Genomic DNA, 18,604 nt, shown 5'->3' on the forward strand with positions numbered 1-18,604 from the left:
CCCTTCGTTTGCTTTTTTCTTTTCTCCTGTCTCTTCTCATTCTGTAGATTCAGATCCAGGACATACAAGTGAAAATTGGGGGGAGAGACTTATATCTTCTTACAGGACATACTCAGGTAATTAGATTATTAGGGGCTCCTGTTTAGCCAGTGGTTTTTGTTAATTGCAGTTAATTACGGTACTACAAATAACTTGTTTCCAACCAGTATATAGATATTTTTGGCTGAAGAAGTGAACTAAGTGATGGTAACCAAATTTTCTAGCTTTTGTTGAGATATCAGTGCATCACATTCAAAACATGCTATGTGTGAACATTATAAGCAGAACTACTCTATAACTGCCACTCAGATGTTGTACAGTACAATATCAGGGCACCATTTGTGTAGAAAATAATGTGCAAGTCAATCCCTTGTAGTAACCCCTGTAGGAAAATACCCAAGGTGCTTATTCTCTTAGCTGTATACCTATCACATGGTATACCAAGTATATTGATTTTGATAGACAGTGTCATCTTTTGACCAACAGTGTCAGAGTGACCCTTTAATTATGCATGGTTATTTAAAAAAAACACATTTTATAAAATTTTCAAGTTGAACTCTTTAGTCTGTTGACTTTGCTGCCTATGTTGATAATTAAAAGTGAGTTAAAGTATTAGATTTCCTGGAGAAACACCATTACTGTTAACTATGTTGGAACCTCTCTATTTGGCTATGGCACCATGTATTATGCTTCATGATTTCTCCAGATAGAAGATATACCATATTTTGCCATGTATAATGCACACCCATGTATAATGCATGCCCTTATTTTCCCCTCAAAAATTTTTTAGCAAAAGAGTGTGTATGATACATGGCAAAATATGGTAAATGCTAATATTTTAAAATAAAAATTAAATGTATTTTTTAGTATGTGACAGCTAATTAGTGAAGTGTTGTCTTTTTAAAAATAAACTTATATTCTTATCTTTGAATGTTTTTAATGTAAAGTATTACTTAGTTCCTAGATATCTAAGTGTCTGCTTTTCTGCATATGACATTCAGTTATATGCTGAAATCTGAAATAAACCTCCTGTTTCTGATATACTTCATTTTATAAATTTGTAGGGGTGGTACAGAACCAACTAATTATCCTAACACTGTTAATTGAGATGATAAGACAATAGTACTTGGTTATCAAAATTTGGGGCTGGGTGTCGTGTTTATAATCAGCATTAAGTTAAAAATGGGACTCTTTAAGTGTCATGATGTACCTCAAAGAGCTATGTGTGATGAAGCCATTCATGATCTGAATATCTTTGCTGGAAATCAAAAGATACAATAAGCACCCAACTGTTAGAGATTTGTGTAGATACTTTAGAACCAAAGAATAATGGCAACATTTTTTTCTCAAATTATTTTTCTTAATTATGTTCATCTGTATTTCAGATGTTGCCTTACACATTGACTGCTTTTTGGGAAAATGTCATATTCTTTAGTTTTTGAGACACTGATAAATTTATGAACCAGTTCCCCAAGAAAAAGTTTTCTCTTTTCTTTAATATACTCTACACTGAATTGGAATGTGACAGTGTTGAGCTTTCTATTTATTCTGAGGAGACCTGAAAAGAAAGCATTGTTTTGAAGTTGATGAGACCAAGACATCTCTATATTTCTGAAGATTCTCTGAACCTTTAAATAAAGAACATCGGATTGTTGAATAGTCCATTTTTCTGTTTTTCTTTAGTCGGAAGTGAATCATTTGAATTTGAAAAAATATCTGAAGGGTGGCTGCATGCAATTTCAAGTGTAGATTAGACTGTGCTGTAAATGAGTATATGTCTCAGTATTCCTTTGTTTAAATTTTAAAATACTGACCAGTTATTTAGACATATAAATATATATTTTAGTTACTAAAACTTGAGTACCTAACTCTTTCAGATACGTAGTGCCTGATCACTTTTTACTTATGACAGGTCACAGGAAACAAATTATTTGCAAGGTAGATCCAAAATAGCCAGAGCTTTGTTTAATACTTTAAACTTTAACAAGCACAATTTGGGACATGTTACTCTAATACTTACAGTTTTGAAGAATGGTACATAATTTTATCTCAGACCTATCTTAAACACCTTACTGTTTACTTACTTTCTTTTCCTATTTCATGTAAAACATGACATCAGAGAATGACTAGTCATTCAAAGAAAAAATTGAATTTGGATTGGATAATATCTAATTCGAATTTTTGCTTGACTATTTGGAGTATATCCAGTTTTTTCCTTTTCAAAATGTAATAATTATATCTTTGATTATTTGTCAGCATTGAATTCTAATAATGAATTTATAAATGCCTCACTTTTCCTGTTAACTGAGCATCTATCACTTCAGAGCATATTCTTTTTAAAACATTGTGTTGAAATGCAGTTAAAACCAAAAGCATAAATTGTTTTTGCAAATGATTAAATAAAAGACGAAACTTTTCCCAGTATTTTAGAAATTATTTTTAAGGATAGATACTATGTGTTTTTTATTTATTTTGTTTCCTCTAATCACTAGATTTTAGTTTTTTTCTTAATACATCTTTTCTATTTTCTACAAAATTCTTACTGTTAAATATTTTATTTTTAGGTGAAAAGTACATTCATAATATTTAAAGATTTGTTATTCAGATGGAAACCATTAAAACAACAACAGTTTGGGTTCCTTATTAAATACAAGAGAACCAAAGTGAACAGAACATTATTAGGAAAAAGTACATGTTTCAGAAAAATACAGCCTTATCCAAAAGACCCGTTTAGGGTTTTATGAGAAATTTAGTAAGTTAGGTGAAACCTTGCTGACACTAGATTTATACTAAATTGGGTCCTTAACGAAAATGAAATGAGGAAAATGAAGATAATGTATTAGAACTCTTAATAAAGACTGACTTAAATCTTGAAATTTTGTTTTTGTTATGTAAAATCAAATATCAACCAAAGGGACAATTCAGGAGCTATTGAATTTTGAGTGATTTATGGGCAGAGGTGTTTAAATGTTAGGAAATCTAGTTTTTCTATGTCATTAGGATGCCAGTATATTCTAATTAAGTGGTACGCTACAAGAATTACTACTTTAAGTTCTTATGATGTAAATAATAATATTTAATAGTATTTAAATAATATCAAACTTTTATTTTCTTGAAACTTGCTAGATTAATAAATGCTTATCTCCTAGAGTAGATTAAGGTACTGGACACATCTTCCTAAAAACACCACAATATTGACAAGTAAGCTTTTTCTTCCACTGATTTTTTCTGTTGTATATTTATTTTTAAATTTTACTTATTTATTTACTTTTGTAGACCCTCTTTGTAGGACCCTCAAACCTAGATTAGTAAATCCCAGATATTTGTATAGGGTTTCTCAAGAAATATATGCCTAGATAGTTAATAGGCTGACTTTCTGCATTAACTCTTATAGAGCCACCTGAATTAACTCCCAGAGAAGTCTTTAAGGAAAAACAGATATTTGTATATCTTTGACCTGAGGAATCCAGTTCCATCTTAATTTCCTTGCACTTACTGGGTAATGCTGGCTGCATTGCCAAAGTATTTCCCAAATAGCTAAGTCTGAGAGCTGACTTGGAACAGATCAAATTACTTTGAAAAATCTTCAGACATTTTGTAATTTTTGCAAGATCTCTGTTCACCGCCACATACACACACAAACACAAGTCTTTGTTTATTTTAGCTTCAATTAACAGTTCTTGTTCAACTTTCCTATGGCTGGAATAAAGTGATTCAGTCTTTTTTATCAGTAATTACTCTGTGTTGAAACATGTCTTATACACGTATCTTCTTAGAAGATTGCATAAATCATTAGTGGAATTACGGAAGTAATTTGAAGGAATATTGCTATATAGTCTTAGCAATAATAAAGAATAAAATTGTAATGAATGAAAAAAGTTTCAAAGATGTAACACTAGGAATATTTGAAATGTGGTTGCTGAAGTTAAATTTTAATAAAAAATTAATTGAAACACATTTTACTGGGAGTAAATTTCCAAATGTTAATAGTTTTCTGGAGACAATAGAATTAATTTTTTGAACACATTCAGGAAGAAAATTGATTGTATAGTATAATAAATGTGCTCTTTTTTCTGACTTGTTTCATATACATGTTTCTCATACATGTATACACATACATCTGTTTTTAAAAAGTCATCAGTGTTTTGCTTGTGAGTGCTTACATTTGTTTGAAATTCTTACATACTTAATAATTTCAGAGAAAGAAGGTCCAGAAAAGAAGAAAACAAAAAAGGAAGCTGGAAATAAGAAGTCCACACCAGTTAGCATTCTTTTTGGTTACCCACTCTCAGAGCGAAAACAGATGGCACTTCTTATGCAGATGACAGCACGAGACAACAGTCCAGGTGATATTTACCATCACTGAGTTCATGTTTACTCTTTTTTTCCTCAGACTCCAGCCTTGTCTTAACAGTTATGTTCAACTACTTGAAATTTTTATTCTTACTTGATATATGGTAGTCAGAATTTCTTGTAGCGTAAGTTTGTAACTTCACATTTATTCGTGTTATAATTATTTATTGTTTGTATCCTCCACTAGATGAGACACTATACAAAAGCAGGAATCTTTGCATTTAGTGGACCCTTAGTAATATTTGCCAACTAAAATGAACAATTTAAAAATTGATCAGTGAACTTCAGAAATCTGTTGCCAAACTTTGTGCTTTTACCTCACCAAAAAAATTTTTTTGACCCCAGTTTCTATAAAGCTTCTTCTAGGTTTATAGTTTACTTTTCAGTTTACTAGCACCCTGCTGGTGGACCGATAAGCTTATCATATTATGACTTTTAAAAGCAGGAGTTTTATCTATATTTTATTGTTATTTTATTAATTATTATTTAAGATGTAGATTATTATAAAAAGAAAAATCTACAGTATATAATGTACATTTATCTCATATTTCATTTCACACTTACAATTAAGGAAGCGTGTGTGTGTTTATTCATGTACTGTACCCTGCAAAAATAATTGAAAATGACTTACCAGCAGGACCAAAATAAACAGGGAACAAAGAAACCAACCTGCTAATTCATGTAAAGTAGCTAAAAAGGTAGATAAAACCCAGACAACTGGGCTGACATAGTTGTTACTATTTTTTTAAAGAATGTTATTCTCTTTTTTAAAAGATCTTATTTATTTATTTAGAGAGGGGCGGAGGGAGAAAGAGAGGGAGAGAAACATTGATGTGTGAGAGAAACATGAAAAATTGATGGGTTGCCTCTCACATGATGCCAGCTGGGGACCTGGTTCACAACCCAGGCATATGCCCTAACTGGGAATCAAATCAGTGACATTTCAGTTTGCAGGTTGGCACTCAGTCTACTGAGTCACACCAGCCTGGGCTGTTACAGTTTGTTTTTTAAATGTAAATAAGATTATTATAATAACTGTTGTACAGATGGTTCTTTTTATTTAAGGGTACATCTTAGTCAACTTTATTAATATATATAGAATTAGAGTGGAAAGTCTTTGAAATATCAAACTATTTGCCAGCATATAAATATACTTAGAATTTAGGGTTCATTGTTTTATCCATTTCATAAATAATTTCCCATGTTTTTATTATGTTTATCTCATTGCCTTTGTGGATAGTACTACTTTTTAGCAGGTGTGTGTGAATATTGTTTTGGTGTGGCTAAGAAAATTTTGTATGAATTCCTTGCACGTTTTGTGAATTTACAAGTATGTTCTTTTGTTTTTAAGAAGTTAAACAGCTCATATTTTTAAAAAATAATATGATTATAAAGATTATAATAAAACTCATTTATCCATTCGACAAATATTGCATGAGTGCCACTATGTACCAAAAAGTCTTTTAAGACATCAAGATAAAGTGATGAATAAGATAGACAAGGTGCTTGCTCTTACAGAGTATACATTATAGAAAGTCCTGGATAGGAAATGGATAATTACACAATATACTTTAAAATTCAAAAAGTAAACCTTAAACTTTTTTCTTATTGAGGAAAGGATAATGTTTACTACTTTGGGGCTCTAATTACACTACAAAAATTTTTCCCCACAGACTTTTTTTCTCTTATAGCAGTTGTTTCTTTTAAATAGTTATAAATTTCAGAATTAATTATTAACACTGTACATATCTCTTGAATCCTTAACTGATAAGAAAGCATTTTTTTATTTTGTCTTTCTCTAGTAGTTATGGAATGGGGATGAGAGGATGTTGGACATCATCTAGTTTACCATTTTTGTTTTTGATGTAGAAACTCAAACAAAAATCAAAAACTGGGAATCACAGCAAAACACTTTTTTTTCTCATCATCACTTTTTAAAGGCCTTTTCTAGACTTTATTTCTTATAGTTCTTAAATTTCATTTTTATCCTAAAATACTCAACATTAATTTGCACTTAATATCAGAGAACAACTCCAATACTTTGAATGAGAGGTGTCACTCTAGTCTTCAGTGTCATTTCATCTAGGTCTTAAAATAGTAGCCATGAAAAATACATTTTTTGTTGCAATTTATCAAATTATTCATTGAGCAAGCACTTTTAAGATGTATAACTGATACTTTATTAATCATTTTAAGCCAGTTTTATGAATAAACAGAATAAAACATTTTTTTTCTAAATTGGCTCATGCAGCATAGCTCATAACCCTAAAGGAAGATCTACTCCATGTATTTGGGTCAAGTTTTAGATTGTTAGGGTGAGAAGATACTCCTCCTGTTCTAGGAAATTAGCACATTACCTATAAAACGCCTTTTAATGGATATACGAAATATTTAGCCTGGAACTTCTGTTAACTTTTTTTCTTCTTATAGATTCCACACCAAATCATTCATCACAAACAACACCAGCCCAAAAGAAAACTCCCAGTTCCTCATCTCGACAAAAAGATAAAGTTAATAAACGAAATGAACGTGGTGAAACTCCTTTACACATGGCAGCTATTCGAGGAGATGTAAAACAAGTCAAAGAATTAATAAGTCTAGGGGCAAATGTGAATGTGAAAGATTTTGCAGGTAAGGATAGTAATTAAATACTAAAACTAAGAAACTAATTTAAACTAAAATTTAAAATTTATCCAAATAGATTTGGATTACAATTTAATCCACAGGGTTTTTTTTATTCTTGCTGAAACAAATGAGTTCTAAACTGTACTTTATTACAAAACTATTTTGGATTGTGTACATAAAATCTTGATCTCTCCTACAATTCCATGTCAGTAATTACTCACATTTTTTAAATATTAAATTTAGTGTATGGTTGATAGATTTATAATATTTTTATCCAATTTAGGTTTATTTTAGGTGAATTAGAGTTATATAATATTTTCAAAGTAGTTAATTCATTCTTAAGTCTTTTAAGAACTTTTATTAACTTGAACATGAATAGCTGTACAGGAGAGGTGGTAGTGTTTTAATTACTCAAATCCATACCAATACATTCTTAGTAAGTAATTTCAAACAGTAAAAGTATGCAGAGAACAATACAGAATTTCCCTTTTGTTTCACATACTATGATACCATGCATTCCCTCCCCACAGTTTCTTTCTACAGAACTGTTAACAATTTGGCAGTCAATCTTCTCATGCATTTTCATTATCATATATATGTGTAAAATGAACATTTACTTACACATAATTTCTTTTTTTTAAATCAAATGATTCCATCTATAAATGTCAGCCTTTATTTATACAGCCTGCTTTTTTAATACCTTACAGATATTTCTGTCAGTGCATACAGGTACTCCTATTTTATTCATTTTACCAGCTGTATAGTATCTTATAGTATAGATTCCATAGACAATACTTTAGTGAACACTCTTGTAGAACTGTCTGTATGTATAGAGATAAATCCTTATGGAAGGCTTTCAGTTAGAAGGAAAACTGCTAAATCACAGGGAATGCATATTTAAAAATTTTTTTAAATACAGGCAAATGACCTCCCCCCAGAATCTTTTTATCAGTTTACTCTGCCATCCAAAGTATTTATATGAAGGAGCTCTTATTACATCTTGACTAAAACTGGATATTATCATTTTAATTATTAGCAATCTGACTGTTGGAAAAAAAGATCTTTAATTTGGATTGTCTTGGTATCAGTGAATATATCTTCTTGTGCATATTATAAATTTATATGTATTCTCTAAATTGCCACATCCAATTCTTTGCCCATTTTTCTTATGGTTTGGTAGTGTTAATATGTAAGAGCCCTTCATTTTAATAGGTTTTAAGTATCAAATGTGTAAATATTTTTACTGGCTATGTTTGAATTTTCATTACGTTATTATTGTACTAAAATTTTTAATACAGTAATATCAGTTATTCTTTTTATTTATGAGTTCTTTGGTATTCTATTTAAGGCAGCCTTTTCTGCCCTTATATCATAAAACTGTGCCCTTATGTTCTATTGTTTCCAAATTTTGTTTTTGTTTAGCTTTTATACATATCCCTACTAGAATACACCTGGAATTTATTTCTCTGTTGGGTGTGAACTGGGGAAAGAGTGCTATGTGGGGGTCCCGAACCTTCAAAACCAGTACTGGTCCAGGCCTGTTAGGAACCAGGCCCCAAGAGCAGGAGGTGAGCTTGAATGTAAGGCACTTCAATCATCCCCAAACCGTCCCCCCAGCCCCTGCCTGGTCTGTGGAAAAATTGCCTTCCACAAAACTGGTCCCTGGTACCAAAAAGGTTGGGGACCACTGCTATAGGATGAGTGTTAAAGAATGAGACTTAAGCTTGATATTCTCTCTCAAAAACCAAAAAGATTGTACTTTTCCTGTGATCTAACAAGCCACTTCTAAGCATTTCTCTTAAATGTTTAATCATAAATATGCATAAAAATTTAATTATCAGGATATTTGTTCCTGCACTGTTACTAATATTTAAAAATCAGAAATTATTTAAATGCCCACTAACAGGAGGCATTTAAATAATTATTTAAATAAATTATGAGATACAGTTCCGGCCAGAATGGAAGTGTAGATAGAAACCCTTCACTTCCTGGCACAACCAAAACAAGGATAACCACCAATCTAAAATCAATAAACAACCAGAAATGCCAGAAAATCAAATTGCATGGAACTCTGACAACCAAGAAATTAAAGAAAACATCAACCAGACTGGTAAGAACCCATGGCGCAGGCAGGGCAAGTGTAAAAAACCACAGTGAGGTAGCAGACCCTGTGTATGGGGCTGACTGAAGGAGAAACTGAGGCTCACTGTGGACTGTGGCAGTTACTGCAGTGGAAGAAACTTTCTGTCTCACGTTGGAAAGTGGGCTACAGCCAAGGAGCTGCATTGTTCCCTCTCTGGCCCCTCCCCCACAGTACAGCAGGGAGGGTTGCCCTGCCCTTGTGAATACTAAAGCCTCACGCCCTTACAACTTAACAGGTGCACCAAGACAAAGAAATAGGGCCCAAATGAAAGAACAGAGCGAAATTTCAGAAAGAGAGCTAAGCAATGAGGAGATAGCCAGCCTATCTTATCTGATGGAGAATTTAAAGCCCTGGTAATCAAAATGCTCATAGAACTGATTGAGTGTGGCCAAAAAATGAAAAGTCAAATGAAAGATACCCAAAATAAAACAAAGCAAAGTATTCAGGGAACCAACAGTGACAAGAAGGAAACCAGGATTCAAAGCAACACTTTGGAACAAGAGGAAGAAATAAACATCCAACCAGAACAGAATGAAGAAACAAGAATTTCAAAAAATGAAGAGAGACATAGGAACCTCTGGGACAACCTAAAACATTCCACTGTCCAAATTATAGGGGTGCCAGAAGGAGAAGAACAACAGCAAGGGATCCAAAACTTATTTGAACAAATAATGAAGGAAAACTTTCCCAGTCTGGCAAAGGAAATAGACTCTGGGAAGCCCAGAGATTCCCAAAGAAGTTGGACCCAAAGAGGAACACACCAAGGCACATCATCATTAAGTTACCCAAGATTAAAGATAAAGAGAGGATCCTAAAAGCAGCAAGAGAAAAGGAGACAGTTACTTACAAAGGAGTGCCCATAAGACTGTCAGCTGATTTCTCAAAAGAGACTTGCAGGCAAGGAGGGGCTGTAAAAAAATATTCGAAAGTTATGAAAGGCAAGGGTCTGCATTCAAGATCACTCTATCCAGCAAAGCTATCATGTACAATGAAAGGGCAGATAAAGTGCTTCCCAGATAAGGTCAGGGTCAAGGAATTAATCATCACCAAGCCACTACATGAAATGTTAAAGGGATTTATCTAAGAAAAAGAAGATAAAAAATATTAACAGTAAAATGACAACAAACTCACAACTATCAACAAATAAACCTAAACGAAAAGAAAAACAGTGAAGAAAAAAACGAAGGAAACTACTAAAAGAGGAACAGAATCATGAATGGACAACACATGGAGGGATTTCAGTGGGGAGGGGGAAGGGAGAATAGGGGAAAATGTACAGGGACAAAGAAGGATAATTGGTAGGCACAAAATAAATGGGGAAAAAATAAAAAGTGGTGTGGGAAGCAGAGAACTCAAAGAACTCAGATGTACAACCCACATACATGAACTAAGGCTGGGGGGAGATGCTGGAGGGTTGAAAGGTATGGGGTGGAGGGTGGATAAAGTGGGAAAAATTGTGGAAAATAGCATAATCAATAAAGTAAACTTATTAAAAGAAAAAAGAGATAGTCACTGCAATACTGTGTTGTAGAAAACTGTAATTACATGGGGATTGTTTTCATTGTAGTAAGTAAAAGAAGCAGATTAAACAACCTTCCCAGTTTTGTTCTAAAATTATAAAAATGAGAGGAAGATAATCTAGTAGGGTTTATGCAAAATTATTTTAATTATATTTAGGTATTGAATTTTGGGTAATGCTTATTTTCTCCTGTGTATTTTTTATGTTTTCTAATTTTTAGTTAAAATAATAAATATTAAGGTGGAAAAAGATTGTATAGACTTAAGAGATGAAAGCCCTTAAAACAAAGGGGGTTTTGTTTACTGACTGAAAGACCCTTACAAGCTTAGTAATTTTGCCTCCTTTTTCTGTTCTTTTCCCATAGTTGACATGATTATAAATTATAGCAAGTTTATATTTATTGAATAAGCTTAAATGTTTAATATTTTTGTCAAACAATTTAGCCTGAGTGAAAATAAAATACTACCATGAATGAACCTTCTGTAAGATTAGTGGTGTTCCTAGGTATTTATTTATTGTTTGTTATTTCTTTTTTCTTCTGTACTATATGCATTTAGAATTATATGTCACATATGGCTTACAATATAATAAGCATTTATATATATTGAATTAGTACAAGTGAACCTTACAGTTAGATTTGTATTCTAACTTTAGGTTGGACACCACTGCATGAAGCTTGCAATGTTGGATATTATGATGTTGCTAAGATACTTATAGCCGCTGGAGCAGATGTTAACACACAAGGATTAGATGATGATACTCCACTCCATGATTCTGCTAGTAGTGGACACAGAGATGTAAGTATGATAGAAAAAGCAGTAACAAGCATTTTCAAAATACAGATTCAGCCCAGAGTAATTTAGTTTGCTTCACAGTCTTGCTGTCTCCTCTCTTATTTCACTCTGCCTGATCAGCTCATCTGTATTTTATTTTTTGTTTTATCTCCCTCTGGACTGCTAATATGTCATAGTTATATATTTAGCATTATCTTTCCCTAAAACTTACTTAGTTTGATAGTTAATTTAATATGGTACAACTTTTATTTCCAGGCCATGCTGTCAGATAACCAGATGTAGTAAAGTAGATTTTACTTAACAGTTAAAATTTTACAGTGTCATGCTGCTTATCTTTTCTTAGGCTTGTTAATATTTAATGATCCCTATATACATAACATTTATTCCTGCTATTAGCTGACATTATTTAATATATTCAGATGGTTTAAGTGTATAATAAAATACAATCAAACATGCTTATAAATTAATGATATTTGTAATATTCTGAACTACGAATTCTATTTGAATTTTAAATCTCTGGCATGTTAGTAGCAAAGGTAAACCATTCTTAGTTATGATGAAGCGTCTGTTTCGAGTGTGTTTAATGCTTAATTTTATTACTATAATCTGTTTATGGCCAGAGCAGATTAACCTGGAACACTATTAGCAATAGTTCTAAATTGAGATTTTGTTTTTTCAAATATTAAGTAGATTTTCTCTTTTACTTAATTTTTACCTTTAGTAAGTAATACTTGCATATAGTTTAGAAAGTTGAAAAGTGCTAGTCAGCTTATGAAGGTAACTGCAGGGCTCTGTTCCATGCCTTCCCATTTCCCAGCACTTACAGCCAAAAGCAGCCGGTGTGGTGGGTGTTTCTTCTAGCAGTTACCTCTTTATTTCTAACAAAATGCAAGCTATGTTTCTTTTTAATTTTTAGTCATTATTTATTGATCTCCTGCAATGATTTTATTAAATATTGCTGCTTGGAGATTGACAGAGTATACCATAAGTGTATTTCCTTTTTTGATCTTTATTACCTGGGTTAATATACTTCCTCGCTCTTATTTTTTATTTAATTTCTATGCATCTATTTTTGTTCTTTTTTACTCTATGATGTAACTCTAAAATGCCTCTCAGTCATAAACTGATCACTTTGTTTGATACCATTATTTATTAGTTCACTATTTTTGGCAAATATCTTTGTGATTTCTCATATTCTTGTGTACAAGATATCTTGTGTCATGCTGTAATTGGGCCTAGTTGTTCTCTAGATCTGTAGGATCTGGAAAACTGTCCTGAGATATCTCTATCATTAATCCCATGTGGAATTCTCAGTCTCTCCATGAGGTTTCCAGTTTCCTGGTGCCCATCTTAACTCTCTGGGGATATTAATTAAATGATTTCTGGCATGATCATGGATTTCTCCGAGATCCTTTATATTACTGCTCTGGTTTGTTTTATCTTTCAAGTTAGAGATTTACTAACTTCTGTTTGTTATATTTGAATGAGATTCTTTAAAAATCCTGATTGACAAGATCTGTGTTTTACACAGCTTTTTGACTGGTGGGCTTTTCTGGAGTATGTCTGTCTGGGCAAGATGACTGAAAACTCCCCTTTTTCTTCTCTCTTTAGCAGCAGACATTCTCTGCCTTTTGAGGGGAGGAAATGGAATCTGTAGTGAAGATAGATAGGAGTTCAGTTCTGGCCTGGCCATTTTACTAACTGTGATCTTGAACAAAATGCTTTTCTCCTTTGAACCATTATCTCATCTTTAATTTACATAATACATAACACCTATCTAAAGGGGATATTTTGAAGAAAAAGAAGGTGCTGTGCATGTTAACACCTTGAAATCTAAATTTTTAATAGAAATGTCAGGTAAAAGATGAAAAGGCTACATTTATATTGCTGTTTTTCAAATATACTTAAATATTTTGGAAACTGAAAATGTGTTTTTGTCAATTACATTTTTCTAAAGATTTTTTTCATGGTTCTCAAAGTTCCAGTTTTGAAGAAAAATAGCCTATAAATGTTATGTTTCCAAAACTTTTCCTTTCTTACCATTGGACTGGTCTTTTCTGCTCCCTTTGCATTTCATACATATCTAAATGATAGCACTTACTATATTATTTTTTATCGATGTATTTGTCTGTTTCTTACATTGCTCTGTGAATACCAGGCATATAGGCTTTTCGTATTGTTCTGTGTTAATGACCCTTGGAACTGCTCATCACATAAGAAGTATTTAATCAATTCTACATGAATGCATGCACAGGTACAAGGATGGATGGATGAATAGATAACTGACTGAGGATAGACAAAATGTGAAAGTCTTAATCCACAAGACCTGACAATGTATAGGGCACATTTCCTTTTCCACTAATACATTTTTTGGCTGTGTTATTTTATATACAGTATATTCCTCCCCATCATCATTATTGATAGTTTGTCAAATATGACTAGTTTTCTTGTTTATTTTTTTAAGATTTTATTTATTTGTTTGTTTGTTTGTTTGTTTATTTATTTATAGAGAGAGAGAGAGAGAGGAAGGAAGGGCAAAGGTGAGAGAAATGTCAATGTGTGGTTGCCTCTTGCATGCCCTGTACTAGGGACCTGGCCTGCAATCTAGGCATGTGCCCTGACTGGGAATCGAACGGGTTACCCTTTGGTTCACAATCCAGCGCTCAATCCACTGAGCTACACCAGCCAGGGTGACTAGTTTTAAGTGTGATATATGAAGATTTCCTGATTTCTAAATGTAATATTAAAGAATTCTGCCTTGTGACTAAGAAGATATGTTTCTATGAATGTAAGTTTTTAAATATGCACGTAGTTGCAAAATATTTCCAAAAGCTAATCTTTGAGATCATATTCTTGCAGGGATTCAAATACTATTCCCAGTGTCTTTCTAGAGGGAGACTGACTATGCTATTTTCAAGGAACCTTTGCTTTTCCTCCTACCAACCAGCTTAGAGTAGGATTCTATAACTCAGAGCTAGTGAGGCTACTTTTTTTCTTTTTCTTTGACTTGTGCCTAAGGAGGAGAAAACAATGAGAACCACCAGAACTCTCATTTGTATTTATCTATATAATAAATTATGGGTCTCTACCAAAGAGTTGGACTTCTTTCGCTCAGAATACTCATACAACTTCAGCCATCCATAAAACATTTCTAAGGTAGGAGAAGCAGAAAGAGAGCAGTTCTGTAGCCTGTTACAACTATGTAGAGTAAGAAAGGATTAACATAGCTTACTAAGAACCTAATCTTTGGCCCATCTTTTGCAAGTGCATAGTACTTCATGATAAACATTTTTATAACAGTTTCATTCCTAGTTCTATTTTAGATACCTGTCTTTATTTTCTTCTTGTCTCATTATTTTTATCTACTTCTAAGTTTGTTTCATGCTCTGTTTTGAGCAACTTTAAGTTACTTTAAATTCTTTTTAGAATTTAGAATAAATAACCTATTTGAATGAACCAACTGTTCCTGAATGATCATAGTCATATTAATAATTATTTGTTGATTATTTCCTGATGGATATATGAAGCGTTCAGCAGTTTTGTAAGATCCTTTATTATTCTTTTTTTTATTAAATTTATTTATTTTTTTGAATTGATTATGCTGTTACAGTTGTTCTATTCCCCCCTCCATTCCCCTCCACCCTGCCCCCCCAACCCCACCATTACCCCCCTTTAGTTTATGTCCATGTGTCTCAAGTCCTTTAGGTTCTATATTTCCCAAAGTATTCTCGCCCCCCCCATCTATTTTCTATCTACTGTCTATGCTACCTATTTTCTGTACCTTCTCCCCCCATCTCCTCCTCCCACTCCCCTGTTGCTAACCCTCCTTGAGATCTTCATTTCTATGTTTCCACTCCTGCTCTAGCTGTCCTTTTAGTTTGCTTTCGTTTTAGGTGTGGTTGTTAATAACTGTGAGTTTGTTGTCCTTTCACTGTTCATGTTTCTTTAACTTCTTTTTCTTAGATAAGTCCCTTTAACATTTCATATAATAAGGGCTTGGTGATGATGAACTCCTTGAATTTGATCTTATCTGAGAAGCACCTTATCTGTCCTTCCATTCTAAATGAAAGTTTTGCTGGGTAGAGCAGTCTTGGTTGTAGGTCTTTAGATTTCATGACTTGGAATATTTCTTTCCAGCCCCTTCTTGCCTGTAAGGTCTCTTTTGAGAAATCTGCTGACAGCCTGATGGGGACTCCTTTGTAGGTGATTGTCCCCTTAGCTCTTGCTGCTTCCAGGATTCTTTCCTTCATTTTAATTTTGGCTAATGTAATTATGATATGCCTTGGTGTGTTTCTTCTTGAGTCCAACTTTTTTGGTACTCTCTGGGCATCTTGGATTTCTTGGAAGTCTATTTCCTTTGCCAGATTGGGGAAATTTTCTTTTATTATTTGTTCAAATAGTTTTTCCACTGGTGGTTGTGTCTTTCCCCCTTCTGGTACCCCTATAATTCGGATATTGGAGCGTTTAAAGATGTCCTGGAGGTTCCTAAGACTCTCCTCATTTCTTTGAATTCTTGCTCCTTGACTCTTTTCTGTTTGGCCATTATTTGCTTTCTTCTGGTCCACTGCATTGATTTGAGTCCCAGTTTCCTTTTCATCTCTATGGGATTCCTGTGGAATTCCATTCATTTCCCTTAATTTAGCCTCCATATGTTTCTCTGATTTGTGGCTGTAATCCACCAGATCTGTGAGGAAGGTGATGACCAGTGTTTTAAACTGTGCGTCTGAGAGTTTTGCTATTTCTTCGTCATTTAGATTTATCTCTGGGGCTTTGAGTTCTGCCTGCGACATTTTTGGTCTGTTCTGGCCCTTTAAGTGGGACAAGCGGCGCCTTGGAGTCCCAGGTCGCTGGGTTGTGACGCTGTATGTGGGGGCGTGGTCAGAGCGGGGAAATGGCGGCGCCCGCTATCGCCGCAGCGGCCGCCGTCTATCGCCGCCGGTCCAACCGCTCATTCCCTCACTCGCGCGCAACCAGGCAACCACAGTCAACTCGCTGCCACCGCCTCCCCACTGTGTCGCTCCCCCCCGGTGGGCTGCTCGGTGGCTCACTAGGTCCAATCCTGGGTTTGGAACCCGCGCGACTGGATTCGCGCGTCTGGATTCCGCGCCCGGTCCGACCGAGCCCTCCTTTGTAAGTCCTCACCCGACGCCGGTTTCGCCCCTTACCGGTCAGGCTGAAGAATTTGTTGTTAGCGGACTTCCGAAAAGTTCAGTTTTCCGTGTTCTGGTTGTGTTTTGTGATGCTAATATTTAGTTGTCCCTAAACTTGGTTGTGTGAGGAGGCAGGCACATCCAGCTAAACCGCCATCTTGGCGGAAGTCCCTTTATTATTCTTTCTCATTCTAGATCTCTAGCTTAAGGAAATAAGCCTAAAAATGGAAATTTTTTAACATGATGTCCACTACAGTATTATTTATAATAACTAATCTTTTTACTCCTCAAGCCCCTAAAATAACAAGATTTTAAAGGACATAGACCCACAAGATTTTAAAGGACATAGACCCACAAGGACTAAGAACAGAAGAAAAAAGAACATCAATATTTTCGAAGATGGAAATTAGAGGAGTGAGTGGTTACTGACCTTGAAGAGGGTTTAGCACACCTCTTCTGTTAAAGACCAGATACTAAATATTTTAAGCTTTGCAGGCCACATACCACCTTCTCCACCTCCTCATTCTTCTCTCTTTCTCTCTTCTCTTTTGTAGTTCTCTTTTACCAGCCCTTTTTAAAGTATTTTAAAAGAATATAAAAACTATTTTTAGTTAGCAAGTGAGATTTGGCCTGTAAACCAAATTTGCCAACTCCTGATTTAGGAAACCCAAGAAAATTGAAACTAAAGCCATTCCAACACAGAATCCCAGAAAACTGAAAGGAATTGATGGTACTGAGTACTTTTGGAAGTGCCTGTTTTGGGGAGGGGAGGTTAGGGGTTGGAGGGATTGAGCAAAAAGGAAAAAGGATTCATGGACAACAGTGTGGTGATTGCAGGGGGGAGAGGGTATAAGAAGAAATGGAAAAATGCAATAAAGATTAAATTTTTATACACGCACACACATATGAGACAAAAAAAACAAAAGGATCAAAGTCTTTTTGATCCTCATATCCCTTCTTTAACCCTACACATCCAGATGATTGCACCTCTCCCACCCTGGCAGATGATTGGAGGATTATTTACTGGCAAATATAAACCATCTATTCTGGGTTGATATACCACAGCAGTTGAGAATGAGGATTAAGTATATATTAATTAGGTAAGACCCAGCCTTCTTTTAGCTAGCAAACACAGTGCTGACAGTAAAGCTTATTGTTGGCATGAGTTGAAAGATTTCTCCATGGGAAATTGAACTAGACAAGAGAGTGTGGGTGGAAGTCTGATAAAATGGCCCAGTCATATTGTACTGGCTGGCATAAAATCCATCTCTAGAAATTCTACGCCTGCCTGCAAACCTTCTAGTATGTCTCTTATTGCCTTACTCTTAAATGTGAACAGCCAGTGATCATCTAACATTTGAGAAAAGTCTCTAATATGGAAGGAAAAGACCAAAACAAGCAAATCAAATAGTAGGAACTTGTAGGACATAATACCAAGTGGAACTTCCAAAAAAAACAACAGCAACCCATTAACTTCCCCAGAGAAATAAGAGAGTTTATCGTAGCCATGAAACAAGAACAATCTTTTAAAAAAATACTGTTAGATATATCAGGTGCATAGATTCAAGGTTATGACTAGCACATTTGTGTATGACTAATGTTAAGCCATAACATTTAAGCAATCTGGTTATAACATGTGTTTTGTAGTGTGTGATACTGATAATAAATTGTATCTGAAAGATACTGCAAATTCTCAAGTCGGTGTTGGTATAGTTTTTTGGGTTTTGGGGGTTTTTTATTGTTGTTAACTTTGAAGTCCATGGACTGTGTGTGTGTGTGTGTGTGTGTGTGTTCATTTCATTTACTCTTGAAAATGCCTAGCTCAATGAGCAGAAAAAGATGTGTTAGGTGCTATGCATCTAAAACAGTTGCGTCTCAAAATATTTTTGCAAGTGTTGTGAAAAGTATGCCTTGAGCACAGCAATATTGTTTTGTGATAACTGTTACAAAATGTTTTGCGAAGTCAGCTATTGAAGATTCT

General features: G+C 34.1%; 1 protein-coding gene across 5 annotated transcripts in view; it reads left to right on the plus strand.

The window, feature by feature from the left end:
• Window positions 1-18,604, plus strand: part of ANKRD12 (ankyrin repeat domain 12) — a 165,704-nt gene that overhangs the window by 87,734 nt on the left and 59,366 nt on the right. For 3 of the 5 annotated variants that reach the window (XM_053668803.1, XM_053668805.1, XM_053668804.1), the window contains exons 4-7: window positions 48-116; window positions 4,239-4,385; window positions 6,823-7,023; window positions 11,334-11,476. In XM_053668803.1, the coding sequence (XP_053524778.1) occupies window positions 48-116; window positions 4,239-4,385; window positions 6,823-7,023; window positions 11,334-11,476 (560 nt within the window). The remainder of the gene's footprint in view (window positions 1-47; window positions 117-4,238; window positions 4,386-6,822; window positions 7,024-11,333; window positions 11,477-18,604) is intronic. The other 2 variants (XM_053668806.1, XM_053668807.1) reach the window with 2 other exon arrangements.

This window comes from Artibeus jamaicensis, unplaced genomic scaffold (assembly GCF_021234435.1).
Source record: "Artibeus jamaicensis isolate MK-2021 breed Jamaican fruit bat unplaced genomic scaffold, CSHL_Jam_final contig_511, whole genome shotgun sequence".
Taxonomy (NCBI): Eukaryota; Metazoa; Chordata; class Mammalia; order Chiroptera; family Phyllostomidae; genus Artibeus; species Artibeus jamaicensis.